At 37.3% G+C, this 23,537-nt stretch overlaps 3 protein-coding genes across 7 annotated transcripts in view; 1 reads left to right on the top strand and 2 right to left on the bottom strand.

Moving 5' to 3' along the window:
- Nucleotides 1-2,992, bottom strand: part of LOC133521114 (superoxide dismutase [Cu-Zn]-like) — a 31,312-nt gene extending 28,320 nt beyond the window's left edge. The window contains exon 1 of the mRNA XM_061855880.1: nucleotides 2,883-2,992. The gene's annotated coding sequence lies outside the window, so the exon portion shown is untranslated. The remainder of the gene's footprint in view (nucleotides 1-2,882) is intronic.
- A 3,706-nt stretch (nucleotides 2,993-6,698) lies between these two features.
- On the bottom strand, nucleotides 6,699-18,232 carry LOC133521136 (uncharacterized). Of its 5 annotated transcripts, none has more exons than XM_061855920.1 (4): nucleotides 18,176-18,232; nucleotides 9,174-9,509; nucleotides 7,701-7,819; nucleotides 6,699-6,935 (listed from the first exon to the last, which is right to left on the bottom strand). In XM_061855920.1, the coding sequence occupies exons 2-4, from the start codon at nucleotides 9,370-9,372 to the stop codon at nucleotides 6,849-6,851; spliced, it is 405 nt and encodes a 134-aa protein (XP_061711904.1). In that variant the 5' UTR covers nucleotides 9,373-9,509; nucleotides 18,176-18,232; the 3' UTR covers nucleotides 6,699-6,848. The 5 variants fall into 5 exon arrangements, with proteins under 5 accessions (XP_061711904.1, XP_061711905.1, XP_061711906.1 ...); XM_061855921.1 differs by lacking the exon at nucleotides 18,176-18,232 and adding an exon at nucleotides 14,642-14,676; XM_061855922.1 differs by lacking the exon at nucleotides 18,176-18,232 and adding an exon at nucleotides 10,299-10,425 and having other exon boundaries at nucleotides 9,183-9,509.
- Nucleotides 10,699-23,497, top strand: LOC133521129 (superoxide dismutase [Cu-Zn]-like). The gene is made up of 4 exons (XM_061855912.1): nucleotides 10,699-10,936; nucleotides 15,323-15,388; nucleotides 22,049-22,276; nucleotides 23,139-23,497. Exons 1-4 carry the CDS (start codon nucleotides 10,760-10,762, stop codon nucleotides 23,391-23,393), a joined length of 726 nt encoding a protein of 241 aa, XP_061711896.1. The 5' UTR covers nucleotides 10,699-10,759; the 3' UTR covers nucleotides 23,394-23,497.
- The last annotated feature ends 40 nt before the right edge of the window (nucleotides 23,498-23,537 follow it).

Raw genomic sequence — 23,537 nt, 5'->3', positions numbered from 1 at the left:
GTTCTTTGCATACACACCAACAAGATAGGAAAGTTAATCAGTCCAGAGGGCCTACCGCGAACCACATTCATCGTGTTGCCTCCCTGTCACACTTACGTACGAATTTACAAGTGCGACAGAGGCAACACGTCGAACGTGGTTCGCGGTAGGCCGTCAGAGCGCCGGCGCCATTATGTGCTCTATAATACATGTATACTTACGCTTCTTATCAAGTCACAGTGACAAACAATATGAAAGTAACTATGGATCTCACATTATTGTCACCGTGAGAAAGGTACGAAGTGGCAAAGGAATCATATTATTTGACCAAATAGATACAGGCAAGTATTAGAGGTCCGAGGAGCCACGAGGGTACGAATAGAAAGTATCTAAATACAAGATATTTAAAAAAAAAGTATTTCAAATACAAGATGAAAATACGTATTTTGTATCTTGTATCTGTATTTTAGATACTTTTATCTTAGATAAGTCACATCTCTGCTAGTCACTAGGCTTTGAAATTTTCCCCCCTCTTCATATTGGGCATTTTCCATACTTAATAAAATAAAAATAAAAATACTTTCAATGTTTCTGGGTTACCGTTTTTTGACTATTCCAAATTTAAAATCGGTAGCTTAAGTGGTTCTCGAGATATTTAGCGATGTGACAGACAGACAGACAGACAGACGGACAGAGTCGCACCATAAGAGTTCCTTTTGTACCTTTTTGGTACGGAACCCTAAAAATCAAGGAGAATGGAAAATATTTAGAAGTGGAAAAACGTTTTCTCTGTTTATATGGTCGATCACGTGGCATAGTGGGTGTATTGTTGTGACCCCATGTGACCACCGCCATACAAGAGGCGAGCACAAATGGGCATGATTTGAATCTAGCGCCTATTCCCATCTGTGCCCGGTGGGGACAGATGGGAATACGCCGTTTACTTCCCTCGTAAGGAATGTTGATTCTGCTCCTCGTTTAGCACTTGTATTGTATTGTAGTTCGGGCGATTTTCCGCAACTCGACGACTGGCGCCTATTTTGCGTGACCACTTTAGCGTTTAGCACTTTCCAGGTTGCATCCTAAGAGAGCCCAGGGTGCGCTCAACCTAATTAACTGCCATCAGCATCAAATTGCCAACAGAAATACGTATTATATAGTTTATGGCTTATAGTCAAAGGTCTCTATTTAAAAAGTTAATAACGAAGTAAATAGTTCAGGTACCTAAATAAAACACCTACCTAATCTACCTATCTAGCAAAAAGTACAATAAGTGTTTGGCAAAACATCAGATCGACGGTATTCACGGCATATTATTCACGGCGAACATAATAAGCAGCTAGGTGATGAGTAATCTTTATGGTATTTAAAAACAGTCGGTACTGATGATTCAAGTGTAACTTACTCAGAATCATAGAACGATTTAAGACGAAAATGGAGTACCCGCGTGAAGTCGCCTTTTTATTCAAATATAGCCCTCATTTTCCTCTCTAGATATAAACATTATTGAAATTATTTTGACACAATGTGTTGTATATCAACCACAGCTATGGAATGGAAAAGAATCAAACGTAGGGAGTGTGATTTTTTTTTTCAAATTTTTATTATCTGTTTTTCGCTAGTAATTTTTATAATAATACAAAAATCGAAAAAAGTCAAACATGGGGGCATAGCTATGGTTAATATACATCAAATAAAGTAAAAATATTTTCCAAAATATCTATATCCAGAGTGGAAAATGGGGATTACGTTTGTATGGAGAATTGGCCGTCCTCTTTCCCCTTGAGTAATTATTGAGTCAATGGTATGGGCTATTGTGAGTGCGAAAGATCCCTACTAATGTAATAAATGCGATAGTAACTACTGTCTGTGTGTCTGTTACCTATTCACGCTTAAGCTGCTAAACCGATTTTGGTGAAATTTGGCATGCAGATAGTTTAAGGCCCAGATACGAACATAGGATAGTTTTGATCAATCATCATCAACATTCTACGAAGACGAAATCGCGGGTAGAAGCTAAGTAATCTTATATTGTCAATGCTTGACATGACAAGCATCGACAATAGCCCACGGGCTCCCTCGGGATGTCCCGGTGTCAATCCAGGGATATAATAGACAAAAAAACTCTAAACTCCCATAATTAACCAAAAAAATAGCTTTTTATGAATACTTGAGAAAGAAGTACAAACACGGACTTTATTATCAAAGGACCTTAAAATCGTACAGATATGTCTTAATAAATTGATGACTTGATGTATAGTGATCATTTTGAGTTCATCTCTGTAGATCATGCCTCTGCATCCTTACTCTATAAACAGTCACCTGCATTAATATGATACTCTTCGAAGGCCGCAAAAAATATGTGACACACTCTTATCGCCAGAAATAAGATCGTGTCAGATATTTTTGCGGCCTTCGACGTGCAACATATTATTGCAGGTGACTGTACCTACCTAGCTATCAATAATTGGTATCATGTACCTATCAAAATTAACCAAACTTATGACATCAACTTCACTCATAAACAGTGCTTCTGATATCATATACTTAATATATTTGGTTTTATTGACTTTTGAAAGAGCCTCCTCGAAATTCTTTATGCTATACAAAATGAAATTATTTTTCATTTTAACTACACTCTCTAAACGTTTTCAAATTAAAATAGTAGAGCTCCTTATTAGCGACACATTTTCATCAATTACCATAAACAATTTGATATGAAACAATCTTTGCACTATAATTATCACAGTATTACAGTATCTTTTACGAGATTTTTTATCTCAGACCTACTAAGATAAAACAAAGGAGAAAACTGCAACAACATTTTCACCGGCATACCAACATCAATTATACTAAAGCAGCGAAAATGACGGTTCCAATTTTAAAATAAACAAAACACTTACCAAAACTTTTAAATTACACAAATCACTGGCCACTGCACTAACTTTTTAAAGTTTTTTTTTAGTTGCGCGTAACGCTGGCTGGACGGACAGCGGCGGTAGTGCGCGTGGTACTGAACGCGGCGCGTACGCATCCGTTAAACCTGTCTGACATAACATAAACATAGCTAGCTATAGGATCTTTGAGGGGTTCCCATAAGGCCCCATAGGTGAGTCATTGTGTTGTATATGAGATGAATGGATGTGCAAACGCGTTTAATCAGTCTCAGACTGCACGATTGGCTTAAATTCGTGTGCGTGACACCGCTGTACTGGCCCCATTCTTATTGCCCGTAAGGCCCGTCCTTAGATATGTCAATGTCTCAGATTTAATTTAAATGACATTTGTAAATCATTTTACTGTGGTGTGGTTTTGTTTAATATCAGGATGTTTTCAATAATCCCACTCATTAAAAAAAATTATATAGTGTAACCAACTATATTAAAATGTTTTTTTTTTTGTTTTAATAATTTTACGATAATTATACAAATGAGACGTTTATACCATGAGAACAATTTGATTTTATTCACTATTTCTGTACAACAAAGTACGTTTGTCGATTTGCGGAGATGAAAAATGATATTATAAAAATTAACAGGGTTAAAATGTTTGCTCGCAAATAGGACAAATGGACTAGTACTACGAGTAATAACGGTGACCACTGACTATCGTGTGAAACTGACTGATATTTATAGCTATACATGGTGACATTTTAACTACCAGCCATACTCTACGTAGTCTTTATAGGTCATTAACAACTTTTATTATGGGTCCCATTCCGAAATCGCGAAAAAAAGGCTGTCCCATTGAAATCAGCGGCATCACATCAGCCGGAATGTATTAAACACTTTAACAGTATGGCTGGATTGGCTGGTGCTTAAATTTCACCCCTGTATTATAAATACCTACATACCCTAAAAACAATCATAGAGAATTAATAATAATATAATAGAGAAATAAGAAGTTCTTTTTGTCTATGAAACAATACAATGTTCTTTGGGCAGTTTTTGATATGCTTATTTATTTATATGTGCGCCATCTTTGAAAAACTTTACGAACTACTAGATTAGGTACCTAATCTAGTACGTGTTATACACCAGTCAAGACGCGCGAACCACGATATGCATGACTCAGTACTTGATACTCTTGGTAGAGATATAAAGATACTACTTCGCTTCATATAAGCTAGATGTCGCTTTTAGACAATATAGGAGCTTTCAGCCGTAGTTGTTTTGCATGATAGTTAGGGTTACCATAATTATTCGGAACTGATACGGGACAATGGGGTACTTGGGGTAAAAAAGGCGTTACACGGCAAATACATAAATTGGCTCTGTTATGCCCCTTTCTTTAGTTACATAGGTAAACAAACTGGTTACACAGAGATTATTGTTACCATTTCTCTAGGCATTCTACAGCGGTATCGATATACGGGACAAAAACGGGACAGGTACAAATACGGGACAGTACCCTTCAATACGGTGACAGTCCCGTATATACGGGACGTATGACAACCCTAATGGTAAATACAGACGAAGCTAAGTTGGCAGCGATTTTGATAGCCCAGACGGCGCAAGTGTTATTTTAAACGTCAAACTTCTATTAAATTATGACGTTTACTTAACACTTGCAGTCTTGCACTGTCTGAGTTATCAAAATCGCTGCAAATTTAGCATAGTCTGACTCCACCTAATTAGTTGAAAATAACTAACGGCCCGATTCGAACTAAGATAGGACGTCAAAAACTTCCTAAAGATATATTGCGGATTGGATATGTTCAGTGTCAAGTGACGTTTTTTTTTAAGAAACGTCACTTTTGACACTGATATATCTAATCCATATCGTATTTTTAGCAAATGTTTGACGTATCTGAAAGTTGAATCGGGCCGTTAGTATTCTTCTCTCTGTCTCACTGAGCTCTTGAGCAACACAGATGTGGGTCCGAGCACCCACATCTGTCTTGCTCAAGAGACTGCAGATATCATGTTTTTGAATTTTAATTTATTGGGTGTTTTAATAATAGTAATCGCTGATTTCCGTCAAGCATAATATTGCTCATTTTTTTTAATAATTTTCATATTTTGAGTTAATGTAAAAAATATTACAATTTTTTAATGTACACCAATGGTCGTGATTTTTTTTCTATCGAGCGAAAATCAAAAACCTCAAGGCCTCAAGATTGCTAATTAAATTTTTGGCAACCTAAAAAAGCGCTAGGTACGACTTTTCAAAAACTGCATTCTCTGAGCCTACTTAATAAATAATACTATTGGGTAATTATACCTTAATAAAATACAACAATATTTAGTAACTACTTTATTTAAATAACTGCTAATCTACTACAAAAGAATAAATCAATAAAAAGTATAACATTAAACATACAAATAACACTGTATAGTTCTTATCCCAAAATAATATTTCAGCACTGAATCTGTTTCCACAGATGCCACATATGTAATTAGTTAATTACTACGCTTTTTTAAATAACGTCTTTTATTAATATAATCCGGAGATACATTAAGAAAATAAACTTTCAAATTCTTGAGCGTCATTCTTCGTCAACATCGATCAACATCAACATCACGCAAACGCTAACATCTTTTGCACAACCCATTCAAAGAGAGACTAAGAGGCCAATTCGAACGTACACTGATAATAAAATGATATCCAACTGATGTAATTCAGTAATCGTGCATTTCGCTCACACTTGTCCGCACATGTATTGGCGCGAGCGAGCACCATAACTACACGGTGTAACACGACAAACCCGAAAGATTTTAACCACGCACTTCTGAAGCAATAAGAAGGAAAAAATGTTATATGTGTTTAAGTAAATTACGCAAATTTTTGAATTTGTATATAAAAAGTTAATGTTATGGTAAAAGTGGCACTGAAAATGAATTTTAACGATTTTTTTTGTTAAACCTAGGTTTTGCAAAGGGTTCTTGTCACTTTTTGAATTTTATCAATAAGGATAATTGGAATACGCCCCATAAAGGCATCATCGCCATCAAAAAGGCGTTTTGCACTAAGTTACAATAAGGTTTTTTTTTTATTGGTATTAACTCTGAAACTAGGCGAAATCCAGAAAAGTTTATATGACATTTTAGTCTCTAAATGTGATCAGGAATACACTGTTGAAATCTTTTAAAATATCATTCTGATATCAGTGTACGTTCGAATTGGTCTAAGGCCTTAGTTCGTGGCGTTCAAATGTTTAATGCCTCTACTTTTAGGACCATGGTAAACACCCCTATAATGGACGGGGCATAATGAGACATAAACCACAAAAGCAGGCACATACACTACACAGTATACCAGTACGTATACGCTAAACTTGCTCAACTTCGCAGTGACAATGTAAGGAAGTGCCCGTACTCCGTGGTTGACGTGCATTTCTGGCGTGCTTAACATACACGGCCTCTAGGTAAGGAAGTGCCCGTACTCCGTGGTTGACGTGCATTTCTGGCGTGCTTAACATACACGGCCTCTAGGTAAGGAAGTGCCCATAATCCGTGATTGACGTGCATTTCTGGCGTGCTTAACATACACGGCCTCTAGGTAAGGAAGTGCCCGTACTCCGTGATTGACGTGCATTTCTGGCGTGCTTAACATACACGGCCTCTAGGTAAGAAAATGCCCGTACTCCGTGATTGACGTGCATTTCTGGCGTGCTTAACATACACGGCCTCTAGGTTATCAATTGCTAACGTTTTGACATATAATGCGGTCCAAGGTCCAAAGGAGAAGGGAAATAGACGCGAAAGAAAAGTCACATAATCCTTTCAACACATTCTTTACTTTTCAATAGGCTTGGCTACGTGTCCTGTAACCTCAAAACGTCGTCTTCAGATGTCAAAGTTGCATTACAAAGCGTTACTTTATGCAATTTTTTAAGCTTTTTCTATGTTAATTAGAAGAATGTAACCTCACTGCTGTAGAACGGCATCGGCCTTTGCATCCCGCTTGCCGCTCTCTGAAGAATCTTTGCCGGGCAGAGGCGGAGCCGGCTCACCCTAAAAATAAAACAATGAATATTAGCACGACAACTTAGTGTCTCCGCAGTCTTGCACACCTACGGGTAGTACGGGTATCATCGATTCATCACGCTCAAGCGGATTCCCGGTCCATATGCCATTCGGCAAGCTAATAGTATTTTATGCAACAGTTGTATAAGAAGGGTCAAAAAAACCGGACAAGTGCGAGTCTGACTCGCCCAACGAGGGTTCCGTACAAATCTAACTTATTTTTTAAATATTTTATTTTTACAAATTTATAGTACATATTTGACATTTTCCTGTACTTGTAGTGTAAGACGATATTTCTAGGTCGACTAGAAGTACCCTATAAATTCCCTTGACTTGAGAGTGTCGAAATATACGTTTGCGGCATAAACGGCCGTATATTTTTTTTGTGAACTTAGAAGTTTGATTTTTTCTGCTTTAGACCTGAGAATATGGTTTTAATTTCAACTGACAACAAAGAGATCCTATAAGGGTTCCGGTTTTTCCTTTTGAGGTACGGAACCCTAAAAACGACGGCTGCTATTAGTGACATCCATTGCATATCAGCGGAAAGCAACAGGCTGCAAAAAATACTAAAAAGGGTGTATAAAAGCGTCTATAGACCTCGCAACAAATGGCATGCGATTTTAGATAAAATATAGCTATATAAGCAAGCTAACGGATTCAACCAATCAATCAAACGCCGCAATGTATTTATAAATCACATGCGATTATCGGTGAAGTTTGTAGAGGCCATGAGAAAAGTTTGTTCCATACTTGTAGTTGTGAGAGCGCGCAGCGCACGGCGCTAAGCATCTCTGGGGTGGACTTGCGGCCGCCGGGTGCGTGAGGCCGGTGCGGTCGCGCTATACGCTCCGCCGCTGTGCCCGTTGACTCTGGAAGATAGAATACGAATAGATATGGGCCAATTACATCCACACTTTCCGATATCGGGCCCGAAGACAGTCCCGGTGTCGGGCCTGATAATCGTTTTCGTTTCACGGAATATCAGCACATCGTTAACAATATTTGAAATATAACAAAAAATGGTTTATATGCAAAAATATCAAACATTTTTGGCAATTAGAGACAAAGTATTTTTTACATGTCAAATATTGTAAAAGTGCTGATATTTGGTGAAACGGAAAAATACTTTTGCTTGGGCCCGACGTCGGGATCATAGGGAGTGTAGATGTAAATGAAATTGGCCCAATAATCAGATATTAGACCTCATAGATAGGTATCTTAAGCTGTGGCAAGACAAGGCCTGACAAATGATTTTGATTAGAAATAATGCAATTTAAGGGTTAAAAGTTCTAATCGATTACATACAAAATCATTTATCCCAGTGCATTTAAAGTTACTTACTAAATAATATATTTACAGGAGGGCCCAGTTTTTAAAACCACGGTTATAGAGCAGTTTTCAGTCGATTTATTAATTAAAAAACTTTTTAATAAAAAATAAAACCGACTTCAAAAATTACCAAAAGCGCCATACATGTACCTAAAACATTTGAAGAGTTCCCTCGATTTCTCCAAGATCCCATCATCAGACCCCAACTTGGTGCCAACGGGACCATCTGGGGGTTATACCCGTTCGATTAAAAAAAAAATTTAAAATCGGTTCACGATTCTCGGAGATATCGAGTAACATACATACAAAAAAAAACCATCAAATTGAGAACCTTCTCCTTTTTTGAAGTCGGTTGATAAAGACAATACTTATACGAAGACAGAGTAAATAAGAGACACAAATGGCCTTGTGTACCTGTCGTTTACCTGCACTTCGACTCATCGTAAGTGTTGGCACAACCACAATAGGTAGGTAGGTGTGTTTAGGTATGACAATGCTGGGGATAACTGAATATTATATTAGAATTAGATTATATTAATATTTTCTGCTCTACGTAGATTCTAGAACGAACCCCATTCGTCTAGACTTGATCAATTTGATCATCTGGCTAGAAATTATTTTACGATGACATATTCCTTAAAAGAAAGTCAAGTCTCCATCAGTTGACTAAAGTCTACCATATTCGAGCCTTTAAATAACTTTACCACGTTCAGATAAATTCTGTAGAATCTGTCACACAGCAAGATGCAACTACATCAGTTTATTGATAAAATGCCGCCAGTGGCCCGCTTGGGGATGCATTTTTAATATCTGGATGCATCCTTGCCTGGACCTGGATGTCCGTCCATCGCTCTGCTAGCCGTAACATTGCGGTATCAATATTAAATCATGTACCAAACTTACGATGCACTCTAGTCCTTTCCCGATCCCTGTTATGATCAATCCTCACGCAGCAATTACAAAAATAGCATGGTATCCCAGGCACGCCGCAGCACAGCGCGACCCACAGCCACTTGTTCAACGTAGTGCTCGTCCGCGACCACAGGCTCGGCCGGCTGTCGTCATGGATGTCGTACACAAAAGGCCGATTCATGCCTGCATGCCATTTTTGTTGGATGACGTTTGCCGGGGTGACGTTTGACTGATTGACGTTTGTTTTCTTTTGGATGCCGGTGGGTGCGAGGAGGTTCAATAATGAACTAGTTGGTTATGAAAAGAGTGATCCTACCTCTGTGAAAAAAAGGAATTCAAATTTTACCCTGGCAAATCAATTTGTCTGTAGAAAAAGCATGAATATAGTATATAAATGGATTAGACGTTGGAGGTGGGGGGTAATGACCGTTCGGGATGGTTTTATGGATTTATGGAACTTTCAGAAGGAGTAGCAGAGAAAGCGCTATTATTGTTTGTCCTTGTTATGCTATTAGTCTTACTTTTCATTTCTGCCTACTTCTAAAAACTCCTAAGTGACGTAGACGCTTTTTGTTGTCTACCGTTGTTATAGTGGGGAACAATGAACCCGACCAAATTACGTCAGTTGGTTTTGGTTTAATTTCTCTGCCCCTCACGGGCGCACGCGTATGGTCTATAGAAAATACTAAGTTTATAAGAAAAGGACGCGAAACATAAAATTTATATGCGAGAGTGACCCGTTCCGCATATATCTTTCAAATTTGCCGCTGTCTACGTTTTCTCTTTAGTACTATTTGTGTTTGAAGCAGAAAATATGTCATAGTAAAGCAACATAGTGACACAGCCACTACAACGCAGTGTTATATAGTCCGCGATCACGAAAAGAGGGTATACCGGATGAACTTAAATTTAAACACCTCCAAAGTGCCTCCTTAAATTATCTCAATTTGCCCTTACCATTAGGTCTCTATGTTTTAAGAAGACAAATGGACACTTATGTTAAACATCAGATGATACTTCATTCATGTCAGCCGTAATTCGATTTTGTATACCTATTAATTTATTTATAGACCGCATAACAAATTTTAGCTGTAACGAATTTATTACCTTCAAATTTATCAATTGTACTAACACAAGTAATTAATGTGTTAAAACTTAATATGTCCGTAGAACGCCTATTAATCAAAAGCCACCACGATCACGACGCCAATCACACGTTTCCTCTTATTTTACATATTAACGACGAATTAACTTCCCCTCAATACCTCAAACAATGCCGTAACTAAGTTATCATTACATCATGCCTCTCAATTACGGAGCCTTGGTGATCCCACGAGCAAGTAATCATCACTACCGCTTAGCCGGTCTAACGATACACCCGTAAAAACATCTTGAAAAACGTAATTGAGTTCTGCTAGGCGAATATCATTGATACCCGGCTGTTTGGCAAGATCACACGTCTGCCTTAAAAAAAAAAGAAACTTCAAAAAAACATCCAACCCGCGCGCCTGTCCAGAGAAGCGGAACAACATTAATTTGCCGCGCATTTTTTAATTATTTTTTTCGCGATGAATCTGCGACTGCATGTGTTTTTCGGCCAGTTTGTGTGGCTAATTGCGGCATTGAATGGGAAGACGTTGCAAGGAGTCCCTGGTTATGGGAGGAATTTGGTTATAAAAGCTTTGCCAGCAATTGAAGATTATCAAAGCAACGTTTATGAGGTGTTCATGGAGCCATATCTATATGTAAGTCCTATATGCTACATTTTCATTTTTAATCGTTATATAGAAGTAAAATCATTGCTAGTACACTAAAGAGACTTTAGAAATAATCCTGGGCGTTGCGATGGATTTAAAACATTGGCTCTATAAGCTCAAAATGATTTTGCTTCTGTCCTTCCGATTTTTTGGTTTCGTTTTGGAAAATAAAATTTATACTGAAGCATGGTTATGGAACAATATCACGGTGTAAGTTTCAGTGTTTTGCATGTTATCATTTAACCTTAACTACTGGTTTTCAAGCAACAGGTAATAACAGGTTCGATCCTTACTTACATTCTACTCATTAAAACTAATGAATAAATCATTTGGTTGTTCTACTATAATAAAATAACTACTAATACTACTATCTAATACTAAACAGTAGCCTTTGTAGTATTATTTACATAAATCTGTCATATATTTTTCATATAGTCAAATGATACAGGGAGAGGATGTAGGCCGTGCCAAGGAATTATATAAATACGCTCGAAAAACGTAACTTTCCTACGGGAGCTGAGTAAAAAAGTCTTAAATGCGTCAGTCACATTTTGACCCACCTGTCCCAATCCAATCATAACTAGAAACGTTACCTAAATTAGTTCACACTATAAAAATAATATTAAAACTAGGCAAGCTAAAGAATCGGGCCGTCTTAGGCGCAAGTGACTCTAGAAATAGACTGTACTTTTGTTTAGGGCCAGCAATGTTAGTTCTATATTCTATATATAGAAAAAAAGATTGACCATAGTATTAGTTACGCTAATTTCCCTAACAATTAAATAAAAATATAGTCCCATCCGGAAGAAAGTATGAAACTTGGCACACTACACCACCTTAATATTATGAGCAATAATTTCGTGTATACATATTTTTGGCACTTTGTCCGTATCGATATTTTCAGACGTGACTGTAGCTTACTTCAGGTGAGAAAAAAATTGAAGGGGAAACCACTTGTCAAGTAGGTACCTATTTCCCACTTTTATGACCCGCCCAAAAATGGTTGTTTATTTATTTAATTTATTTAATATTTTAATATATATATACAGCATTACAGTCGAGACCAAAGCACTGTACAATTCAGATTATATGATAGGATTACATACTAGGAAAAACAGATCACAATCATCTTTCGTCCATCACCTCGCAATACCGCAGACACATCTGATACACAGCCGTCCATCGACTTGCAAACATATCACAATCTGGTGCCCATGACAGAAGGGAGTTCAGCAGCCTTAGAGCCCGCACAGCAGGCGAGTTTTTATGTGCTACAGTGCGTGTAATTGGGACGGCCAAAAGCTTGTGACTTCGCGGTCGCAGGAGATTTTTGGGCACAAATGGAATAGCGAGTCTAACAGTTCGTCCTACCAGTTCAGGACAGTCTGTCTCGCCACGTAAAACTCCACATGCTGTCACCAGGAGATTGTAATTGCGTCTGACTGCAAGGGAATTAAAACCTAAAGATCCTAATAAGTACTTGGTCGGATATAAGAATGGATAGTAAGTATATAGCTTCTTATACAAGAACCTAAGAAATGTTTTTTGCACTTTTTCTACGAGAAGGGCGTATGTGATTTCAGCTGGGTTCCAAACAATACTTGCCGCCTCAAGCTTACTCCTCACAAGAGCCGTGTAGAGCAGTTTGATGGCTCTGGGATCGTTAAAATCGCGCACATTCCTGATGACGAAACCAAGTCGCTTATAACAATTGGCAGCTAATCCTTTTATGTGGCCATGAAAAGTAAGAGAGGCGTCGAAGGTAACACCCAGGTCTTTGACAGTTGTTACACGAGCTATGACTTCTGAACCAAGGACATACTGTGCAATTAAAGGTTTTGGCGAGCGAGTATAGGACATAACGCAACATTTGGAGACGTTGAAATGCAGTTTATTCGCAACACTCCATTGCAAAACCTCATTGATGTCTCTTTGCATCGCTTCACAATCCGCCATTAATATTTATATTAAATTGTGAATGGACACTATATTCTGCCTATTATGTATTTATGCTTACGAGCCGTATTCTGATTATAATAGTAGGTTATGAATTTGATCTGGATTTGTCATTGATATTAATCATGTTTCGGCCATTGTTTCGGTTTCAGCCAAAGAACGGCCGAACCGGCCGAACCTTTCGACCGGGCCGAAACTTGCGAAATGGTATTTCTTACTATGAAACTAAACTATGTGGCAATGACCAAAAGTCGGGGAATAAGTAGGACAACAATATTAATATACCTACTGATTTATGTATAGGGAGCGTGCATGAACTGTAGGAGGCAGCACAGGAGCTGTCAGATTTATGGCGCGAAGCGTAAATGTGATGTTTATTGTTCCGATGTAGCCCACAAGATGGCAGAACCTACTATGCACAAGAAAACACTTGACGTGTAAATGTCCCTGTTTATGGTTCTGATTCAGACCACAAGATGGCAGACCCTCCAACGCGCACGGTCCCTATAGGACAGAAATTAATTTGTTCATTGGTAAACATAATTCCCCTAGTGAGGGCACCACTGGACGGCCGACAGTGTCGACACAGTCTTAATATGTGCTTAAATGCTGTTTTATGAAATTTTTTCAACGTTTTTAACATGTCTACAAAAGTTTCGGTTTCGGTCGCCGAAACTATAACCAAAGCCGAACATTTCGGCAAAAAAACATGTTTCGGTCGGACACTACTAAAATTCTCCGGTACTATTGAAGCCGACTGTACTGTAATTTCTGCCTTGTATTATAATAATCTGTGACCAGTTCTCAAAGTTTATTGAACTTGTGTACTAACCGTATCCATTTTTGCTATCATTTACTTTTTGCAATGGGTCCATGAACTAACAACACATTAAAAACGACTTGACAGTTTTCTAATGCGCTTTGACAAAAAATGGTCAGTAAATTGACATGACTTGGTCATTGACTTCAACCACTACTACTAGTTAGAATAAATTGATGCCTGGTTTTGGGTAGCTAATAAGTATAATTAATTATTGGTAATAACTAATACCAATTGACTAATTATAAAGGCAATTATAAAGTAACAAAAAATAACCTACGGAATTAATAAACTCCAGTACCTAGTTCAGCTTTTTGTTGGTCAGAGGATTATTGAAAAAAAAAATAGATATTGTATATCTTATAATGTAAGGTATAATATTATATTTTGTAAGTATTTATACACCGTGTTTTTTTTCCGTTAATTTCAAGGGTGCATTCCGGAGCTTAAATTAAGTAACTTTCTCAAAGACTCCGGTATTCTAATTAGCTCCATTTCGGAGATAATCAATAATTTATTTTTATCGTATAAAGCCCCTACGAGCGTGTACACTTGCCTTAAGGCCTGTTTTCATATAGATTAGTATTTAGTAGGAATGTATACATTTTGCTACTAAACGTAAGTATTATCTCGAACTTTCGATGTTCGAAATGACATTGATATGTCACAATTTTCAATTGTTTGGTTGAGTTAAATTAAATGTTACAACAACGCTATATGCAACATTTACTACTTAATAAAAATAAAAATAAAGTTTTTTTTTTTCGAATATTACCTATGCCATTTACTTTCCTTAAACGTACTTACTCATGCCCCGAAGTGAACGGAATTCAATAAAAACACGGTATATAGGAATTATATTTCAATCATAATCTAGTTTTTTTTTTTGTTTACTTTCCCTGTCTCGCTACACTCACCTTGACGCATTTCTATTTCGTCCTATGGTTAACTGGTTGATAATAGTGCTGAAGTAGAAAAAAATATCATACATATTACTTAGATTAATATTTATAATATTAAAATAGTAGAATTTCGGTTTGTGTTATTATAATTAATTAATTACTTACTAATAGTACATATATTTTTTACAATAACAATATACATAATGGATACATACAGATGATTACTATAACTAGCTTATATCTAAAATAGGCCCTTGAGGCATTGTACCAAGGATGCTAGCGGCATTACCTCGTTGTATCGCAATACTGATACGTTGTGCGAGGAAGCCGCCAGCTCTTCGGTCACCAGTTACGTCAACCAGACGTTTCGCGATTTCTCCAAAAAACTTGAGCGCTGGGACCCCATGGACCTAGAGTTTCAACGCCAAATGGTACAAAACTTACTAACAATGTGGCTGTTTCATAATATGCATGAATTAATTTAACAATGGTTAAGATAAATAGTTCACATATTCTTCATAATAAACTTCTCTTTTAAAATACTACGCACTGTTAATTATTAATACGTACAGATTTATATAAAACAAAAACCTTTTTGGATCCCGATGGGTAAGTTGTCTTGACAACAGCGCCATCTTTTGAATAATTGCATTGTTTTTGAAAACCATAATCACTAAGAGAAGTTATGTATTGCAGGACCTCAGCCGGCCAGCCTACACGTTTTCAGGGGATCGGTCGCAAAAACAAATAGATTTAGCCGCTGTAAGTTGATTTACTTTCATAAAAATAACCGACTAACAGTATTTAAGCAATACCTACTAAAACTCCTAGTTAAACTAATTTATGAATTGAACTGTATACCTATTGCTTGATATACCCTTTTCAGGAACTCTAGGTCAGTCAGCACGAAAAGCCACGTGGACAAAATACTAAAATCGATTTACAAGGTTTGGTTACACCAATCAGTCATCAATTGACAGAATTTATTATTAAATTAACTTCGGATAACTAGATATGAAACGTATATAATAATAATAATAATGTTTATATTTTAGAAAATATTACTTTAGCGCTACTTGACTATTCCACTAACCCGGGGTTAACTGGTTAATCCGTTAGCCCAGTGTCAAATTGTACTGGTAACAATAGTAATTACACACTATTCGCCGACAAACTGTCTTCAGTTTGGCGAAGCTTTTGTATTATGTATAATAAATTTTTTTAATAAGTAAAAAAAATCTCCTGGTTTAACCGGTTAACCCCGGGTTAGTGGAATGGTGCAAGTGGCGCTAAGGTGCATTGGGATAATTTCAAATTCAGGTTAATTTAGAAAATTGCATATATCTACTACACCAGAAGCACTTTTTTACTACGGCAATCGTCCATCAGTTACACAAACTCTAACCGGATCAAACCAAACCCAAAACTATCCACACTTACCTACTTGAAGATTAATATGAGATACATTTGGCTTCGGCCCGTGCATCCCATTACACCAGTATTCTATGAAATGCTGAGAAAATAAAAGAAACAAATAATAATAATAATATGCCTTATTGGTACTCTTGGTAGGCGTTGCAGTAATTGACGTAAATTTTGACAAAGTATGAAAGAATGGTAAATTTCCAGTACTTGTGACTTGGAACGCCGGTAGCCGTTTAAGAAGTATAACACAATTACGGTGGATGTCGCTGCCAGGGCTCATGTATGGCGAAAATATTCGCTGTGTTGGATAAGGTCTTGGTAGCTCAGATGGCAGAGCACTGGGCTAGCGATCCCTGGGGGTTCAAGTCCCACCCAAGACAGTGAATTTTTCTACTTTTAATTTGTTTCTAAGCTTAAAAGTATGAAAGGCTTTTGGTTTAGTAGATATTAGCGATATTCAAATGAACCCCGCTTTCTAAGTTATCCTAATACACTTTACAGATGGTTTGGCGCAATCGATTCTTAACCTTATTATACCTAATAGATAAGTACTGATAGATTTTTGAGTCCATCATCTGCGTAGCTGATTTTGCTGCTGATCACATATGTACAGTTGCCATCAGATATATCGGAGCGGCCGAGGTGCCCAAAAATATTTAGACATGTACTCGTGTTCAGATATTTGTGAATACCTCGCCCGCTCTGATATATCTCATGGTGACCAGGTTTTATTTATATGAAGCTATTCTCGAATCTCTGCACTGCTGAGCGCTTCAAGGCTTGAATCGAAAACCCTGCAAGTGACATCAAAGTTACAGGATGTAGCCCGTGACTAAAAATATCACGTTAGTGACGCGAAAAAACCGTAAAATCAATTTAATATTCACGACAATTTAAATTAGATGTAATTCTTTTTTGAGCTAATAACAAGTGTCACATATAATCTGTTAATTTAGCTTTGTCCATTGTTAAATACTAGGTAACTTGAGTCATCATGGCTCGTGACTAGATCATATTTTGGAATTGATGCTGCAACGGAAACACCAAGGCTTTAGGTCGCACGATTATGACATTGTTACGTCATAAACGTGTGCAGAAGTTTGTATGAATGACTTTAGTGGTAGGTTGACGTAGGTAAGTATACCTACTATATTCTGATACTTAAGGCAACTTACGGCACCAGCATCCACTAACTCGGGGTTAACCGGTTAAACCTGGAGTTACCCTGTGTTAACGGTTAACTCCGAGTTAGTGGCTAACCCTGGATGGCGTAAGTGGCCTTTACATAATTATACAATGTATTATTTTAATTATTATTGCGCTCTCTATGCCCCAGAATCCATGGTTGTACAGTCAGCATCAAAAGTAGCGGATCAAACAAGGTTTCAAAAGTATCTACCATTCTGCAATAGCTTAAGAAAAGTTGACGGTTCTATATGCAGAACAATTAAGACTGTAAAAGATATACTCTTGAAGGTGAATTTTAGAGATTTATCTATATTTGGAAAAGTTATCCGGGATATCAGATACTTTTGGCGCGTTGTTTCATCCGCTACTATTGATGCTGACTGTACGTCCGTATTTCTTTGTCATCGCCATCGGTAACGTTTGGATAAGCCGTGCACCGTCTGAGCTATCAAAATCGCGGCTAACTTATCTTGGTCTGACTGTAAAATAAAATTCTTTAAAACTGGTAAATATTTCAGAATTTCAGTTATTAAGAATGCGTTTTACTTTTTTTGTTGATACTACGTCGGTGGCAATCAAGTATACGGCTCGCCTGATGGTAAGCAGTTTCCGTAGCCTATGTACGCTTGCAACTCCAGAGGAGGACTTTTTTTAGATTATTAAAATACTCACTGAAAAGTCCTTAACATAAACGGCATTTTCTCTCTTGACAATGTCGCAATACCCGCAATCATACTAAAACATGGGCGTCGTCCAGGGGGGGGGGGGGAGGCAATTTTATTTCCTAGGGGGAGCAGCAGCACTAGAAAATAAAACTCTCCCTCCCACAAAACATATAAAGTGCCCCCCAAGCGTATCAGCTGGCGACGGCCTTGATAATAAATTATGTTTGATAACTACGGTACCTAATAAATAATTTATATTCAGTGTACTTACAGAAATCCTTTATCAATATGTATGCTCACGATAATCATTAAAACACCTACGCATGTCAGTTGTCTACATAAATCTAACACATGTATTAAACCCTGATTATACCTTAGTACTTATAGTCGTCATACTAGTAGACATCGATGTTAGCAGTATATTGTGTCAGAAAAACCAGTAGGTGTTACAAAAACTAATTTTTATTTTAGAGAGATAGGGCGGAGCCAAATGTCATCTCGCTCGAAACTGGAGCAGCCTACTGTCGACGTACAACACTAAGACACTCTGGTCCTTGGTCTGGACTATCAAAATCGTTGCCAACTTAGCTTGGTCCTGGCTTGGTCTAACTCTACTGGTTTACTTGGTTACCGATGTCACGCAATCAGTTAATAACCTGACATGGACATAGTATTACCAAGTATGATTTTCTGTTAAAGAAGCTGAAGATCACGTAATACACCTTAATGGCTTCCATCCTTAAGATCAAAATGACATAAGTTTCCTACGATTATACTTCCAGTAGTTCCAATCACGTGACTAAAGGATATACTGAACCGGACAAGGTGCTCATAAATATCGAAACATGACTTAATTCTCAAGATAGTTAGAACGTATAACGGGCCATAACATAACACTCGAAAAAGACCATGTGGGATAAGACAAATATAGGTAGTTTATTTTGCTCAAGGCAAGAGAAGCGGTGTGAAGATTTTTATAAATATATTTTTTTTTTATTTAAAAAAAATCTTGCCCTAATGTTTGTCTTACCCCATCTTGCCCTAAGTTATTCTTCTTGTTTCTAAAATTAAACCTAATTGCTAGTTGCCAAATTGTAGCTGTGGTTAGAGCCCTATACCCCAGCAGGGGGTAACAGGATGGAAAGAAGAAGAATAATTACTAGTTGTGACTTATATTGCTCAAAACTGGCCCCAATGTGGGATATCATTGATATATTGTGATATTGATATAATATCAATGTCAACGTCTTTAAATTTGTTGCATTAAAACTTAAACTTTTGGGTACACAAATCAAATGAGAGTGTTTTTCCCGTTTTACCCTGTATTGTATACACATACAGTCTCTCTCTACATAGTATCTCTCTAGAATGTATCAGATCTGTATACTTTAAAGAGTAAATAAATCAATAAACGCTATGCATCCAGCCTTGTCGTGCGAACGGCTAAGAAGTGAAATTCACTTCCTGAAAGCTATTCCGAGTCTACCATAACTTGGATATTTTTAAATCGAGAGTGAATAAACATTTTGTTAACTAAGCACGCTCCATCCTATACTGCATCGGCACATACCATCAGTTGAGATTGTGGTCAAATGCCTACCTTTTTCTAATAAAAAAATGTAAATAGCACTTCTTACACAAATCAATCTTACTGTGGGCCTCCACAGTAAGTTCAATAAGGCTTGTGCTCAGGGTACTAAACGACGCTGTATTATGTAATAGATAAATAAATTAAATACACAGCATCACGTAAACATTCGTGTTCTTGGGTGACACGAAATGGTAACCTAACATGTTTTTAACGTGCATCTTCGCGTGTCAGTAATTGGGACTAAATCTGTCATGCCAAGGACTGTTGATTGGCATTTAAGTTTGGCACGCTTTTAGGTGGCTATTGTCGCATCGTGAGATGACATCCTAAACACGGTCATGAGATGTCTATCGTTTACGGTTTGTGACTTTTAGGGAGGTGTCTTGTACTTACCTTGAATATTGTTACGAGTTATAGCCTCCTAAGACACAGCACACAGCCATACAAGACAAAAACCGGACAAGTGCGAGTCGGACTCGCCCACCGAGGGTTCCGTACTTTTTAGTATTTGTTGTTATAGCGGCAACAGAAATACATCATCTGTGAAAATTTCAACTGTCTAGCTATCACGGTTCATGAGATACAGCGTGGTGACAGACGGACGGACGGACCGACAGCGAAGTCTTAGTAATAGGGTCCCGTTTTACCGTTTGGGTACGGAACCCTAAAAATCAAAAATTTGTCAGTGTAATTTGACCTTTTTCATAGACTTTCGCCGGGTAGGTACACAAATTTGTCATTTTGCTGGGACATTAGTTTTCCGCGACCACGACCAGTAAAACCTGCGTCGAAATTGTCGAAACCGAAACGTCGGAAATAAATGTAACAAAATAAATTTGGTATAAGTTAGACCCGGTTTTAAATATTTTTTCAAATGTGTTCAAAACGGGAGTTTAAAATGTTATAGTGTAATTTGAATCTACATTGTAAGAAACAGAGTTGATTTTGATTTGCAAATGCAACTCTATTCCAACTAACTTGCGTGAACCCATATTTTTACACTTGACTGTACGAGACGAAAAATGCAACTTTGCTGCCGAGCTGGATGTAATACAGGTGTGTTGTCAGCAGATCTATCATCATATAAAATAATTTGTTTATTTCCGTTCACTGTGTTTACCTCTCAGTAATCGCAAATAATAATATTACTTTGAAACACCCTGTTTAAAAGATTACTCACATAGGTACAATTAACACATTAAGTTTTTTACTTGCCCACTCCTATCCTATTACAAATTATATCTCGCTGACTTGTTAACCAGAGACATGGAAATAATGCAGACTGATAATGTACTTAAAAAGCCGGTTGTTTTTGTTTCCTTATTTCTTACATATCAAACTCATAAAATATGATAAAGTCTGCTGAGTATTTGATAAAGCTCTGTAAAACAATATACCTATGGAATAACAATTTCAGTTTGTAATCAAAAGGGGTACAATTTCATCGACTAAATCTATCAATTTGACATTTTTGCGACTAAAATCAATAACGGCCTCTAATGCTTCCTTCCGTAGAAGAAAACAATTAAAATTAACTCTCAAGTTTTTATGCTTAATTCATATTATCCGACGATAACAGCTTTTATTGTAAGTATAATAAACATGTCTATTGTGGGGTTAGAACTCGATATTATGATCGTTTAAATCGCTTTATGATTGGACGCTTTGTACAAATTATTGGTTATAAGTAGATGGATGTTTTTGTTGATGTATTTCGAGCGATCGAACATGCCAATCATATATGCAAATAGTTCTGTATAATGCGTTAGTATAAAAAATATTAATAACTTTTAATATCGAATTTCATCGAGATTAAAACGGTATAGGTAAACTACTTAGTAGAGTCAGACCAAGATAAGTTGGCAGCGATTTTGATAGCCCAGCCTAAGTAAGTAAACGTCATAATTTCATAGAAGTTTGACGTTTAAAAAAAACACTTGTCAGAGCCGCCAACTTATCTTGGTCTGCCTTTACCTACTTACGATTATAACAATAAAATATACACCTATTATGGTTTGTAATTGTGGATGTTCGGGACGGCGTGAGTGTAGCAGGTTTTTATCTAATTAAATTAGGAATTTAGGCACGGAGATAAATGAGACGAAAGCCATGTTCAGATCAAAGACAATTTTATTTCTACCCTTTAACGGTCAGACGAGGAAATATTGAACCTTGTCATTTTGAAATTAAGTTTAAAATAATTTTTATAGGGTATTTTTGCCATATAAAATAGTAATTGTCCCGTTAAAGGGTTAACATAGACCAACACCGACACCATAGACACCATACCGAACATGGTTGACGGAAAAAAAAATTCACCGATCTCTTGAAACACTTGGTATGTCCAATATGTACAAATTATATTTCGTCAACTATGCGAAAAATTCAATTGTCCATTTCAAATGGTAGTCTCCTTTTTCTCCACAAATGGATGAGGAAGAAGTAACTATCACGGCGATCACCACATCAGCATCACCATTTAGGTTTTGTTACTTAAAACGCCTGCTCAAAACGAATAGCAAGAACTTTACGCTAGCACTTAAATTCTTACAGGCGCCGCGTTCACTGCCCGGGCTTCAAGCTATCGCTTATCTCAAGGCTGACGAAGATTCTGGAGTTACTGGAGAGCTACTATTCACACAGATCGTACCCAACGGTCCGGTGACCATTGAGGGCAATATCACGGGCCTAGCAGCGGGGTTGCATGGACTTCATGTGCACCAGTCAGGAGCTATCCAGGATAACTGTAAAGATATTGGGCCGCATTTCATAGCTTATTATGTAAGTACCTTTATAGCAAAGAGAATTTAAGATACAGGTGGATTGTCAAAGAAAACTTTGTAGCCACAATAAATTTACTTCCATTTTTCGACACATGATTAAAACTTAGATCGCCATTTGACTTTGATCCTTATTCTTTCACTGATGTTTTAAATATCAAAAAGTGGCGCCATCTTACGGGGCATAAGCCAAATCGCTCGAAACGATGCCGTCAGACCTTTGGCCTATGATCTATTAGATGGCGGCACTTTTTGATATTGATTTTTTGAGATGGCAATAAATTTACTGTAGCTAGAGTGTTCAGTGTACAGTGTTCTTTGACAATCACCTCTATTTCAAATTTTCTTTGCTTTACAGATATGGCAATTAAACTCTTTTTCTCATCAAGAATATACTAACAAAAATGTTTCACCGGTTGTACAGCGGTCGACAACATATATAATGCCACCAATACCAACGCTCAGAGCATTTTGTTTTAATAGAGATTACCTACTAAAGAATCGCAGATTTAATCCGGCGGAGATTTTTAGGAAATATGTTTCTAATTTTGATTACAAATTCAAGAACGCATTTTGCCAAAGTAGAAATAGTATACTCTGCCAGTTACTGTTACAATAGTGATCCCATTTAGGACTTTAAAGTCTAATTTATAAAGGCTTTACCAACTAAGTAGATAAGGATTAGCTCTGCCTGAAAGGCAATACATTATTTCTTATAAATATTGCACACCTATTACATCTATTATAACTAAATTATCTTTACTACATACCTTTATAATTTTTTACAAGCAACTCGCAGTAAACCCTCCCATAAATCCGCTAAACACTAGGATGTGATCAACTGACCAATTATCATTCCCCAGGGCCGTCACGGCGGGCCTCGCGACCACATCCGCCACGTCGGAGACCTCGGCAACGTCAAAGCGGACGAAGGCACGCTGGCCGTGAAAATCGTCGACCATCTCATTTCTCTGGCCGGTCCGAGGTCAATAGTTGGGCGGTCTGTGGCTATAAGTAAGGGGGAAGATGATTATGGCAGAGCGGGGACTGAAGATAGCGCGTTGACAGGAACGTCTGGGCCTGCGGTCGCTTGTGGTATCATTGGTTATATGAATTGAGTATTAAGTTATTTTGAAGATTATTTCAGATACTATGCCTTGCCTATACATACATTGTGTATTTTTAAGTAACTTTATGTAATATATACCTTATAGGTAATTACCTTGATACGTTTTATTGTTCTGATTTCCTATATTGCCGAC

This window comes from Cydia pomonella, chromosome 9, assembly GCF_033807575.1.
Source record: "Cydia pomonella isolate Wapato2018A chromosome 9, ilCydPomo1, whole genome shotgun sequence".
In the NCBI taxonomy this organism is placed as follows: domain Eukaryota; kingdom Metazoa; phylum Arthropoda; class Insecta; order Lepidoptera; family Tortricidae; genus Cydia; species Cydia pomonella.
The sequence above is the reverse complement of the archived record's forward strand: the minus strand, read 5'-3'. Positions and strand labels throughout refer to the sequence as shown.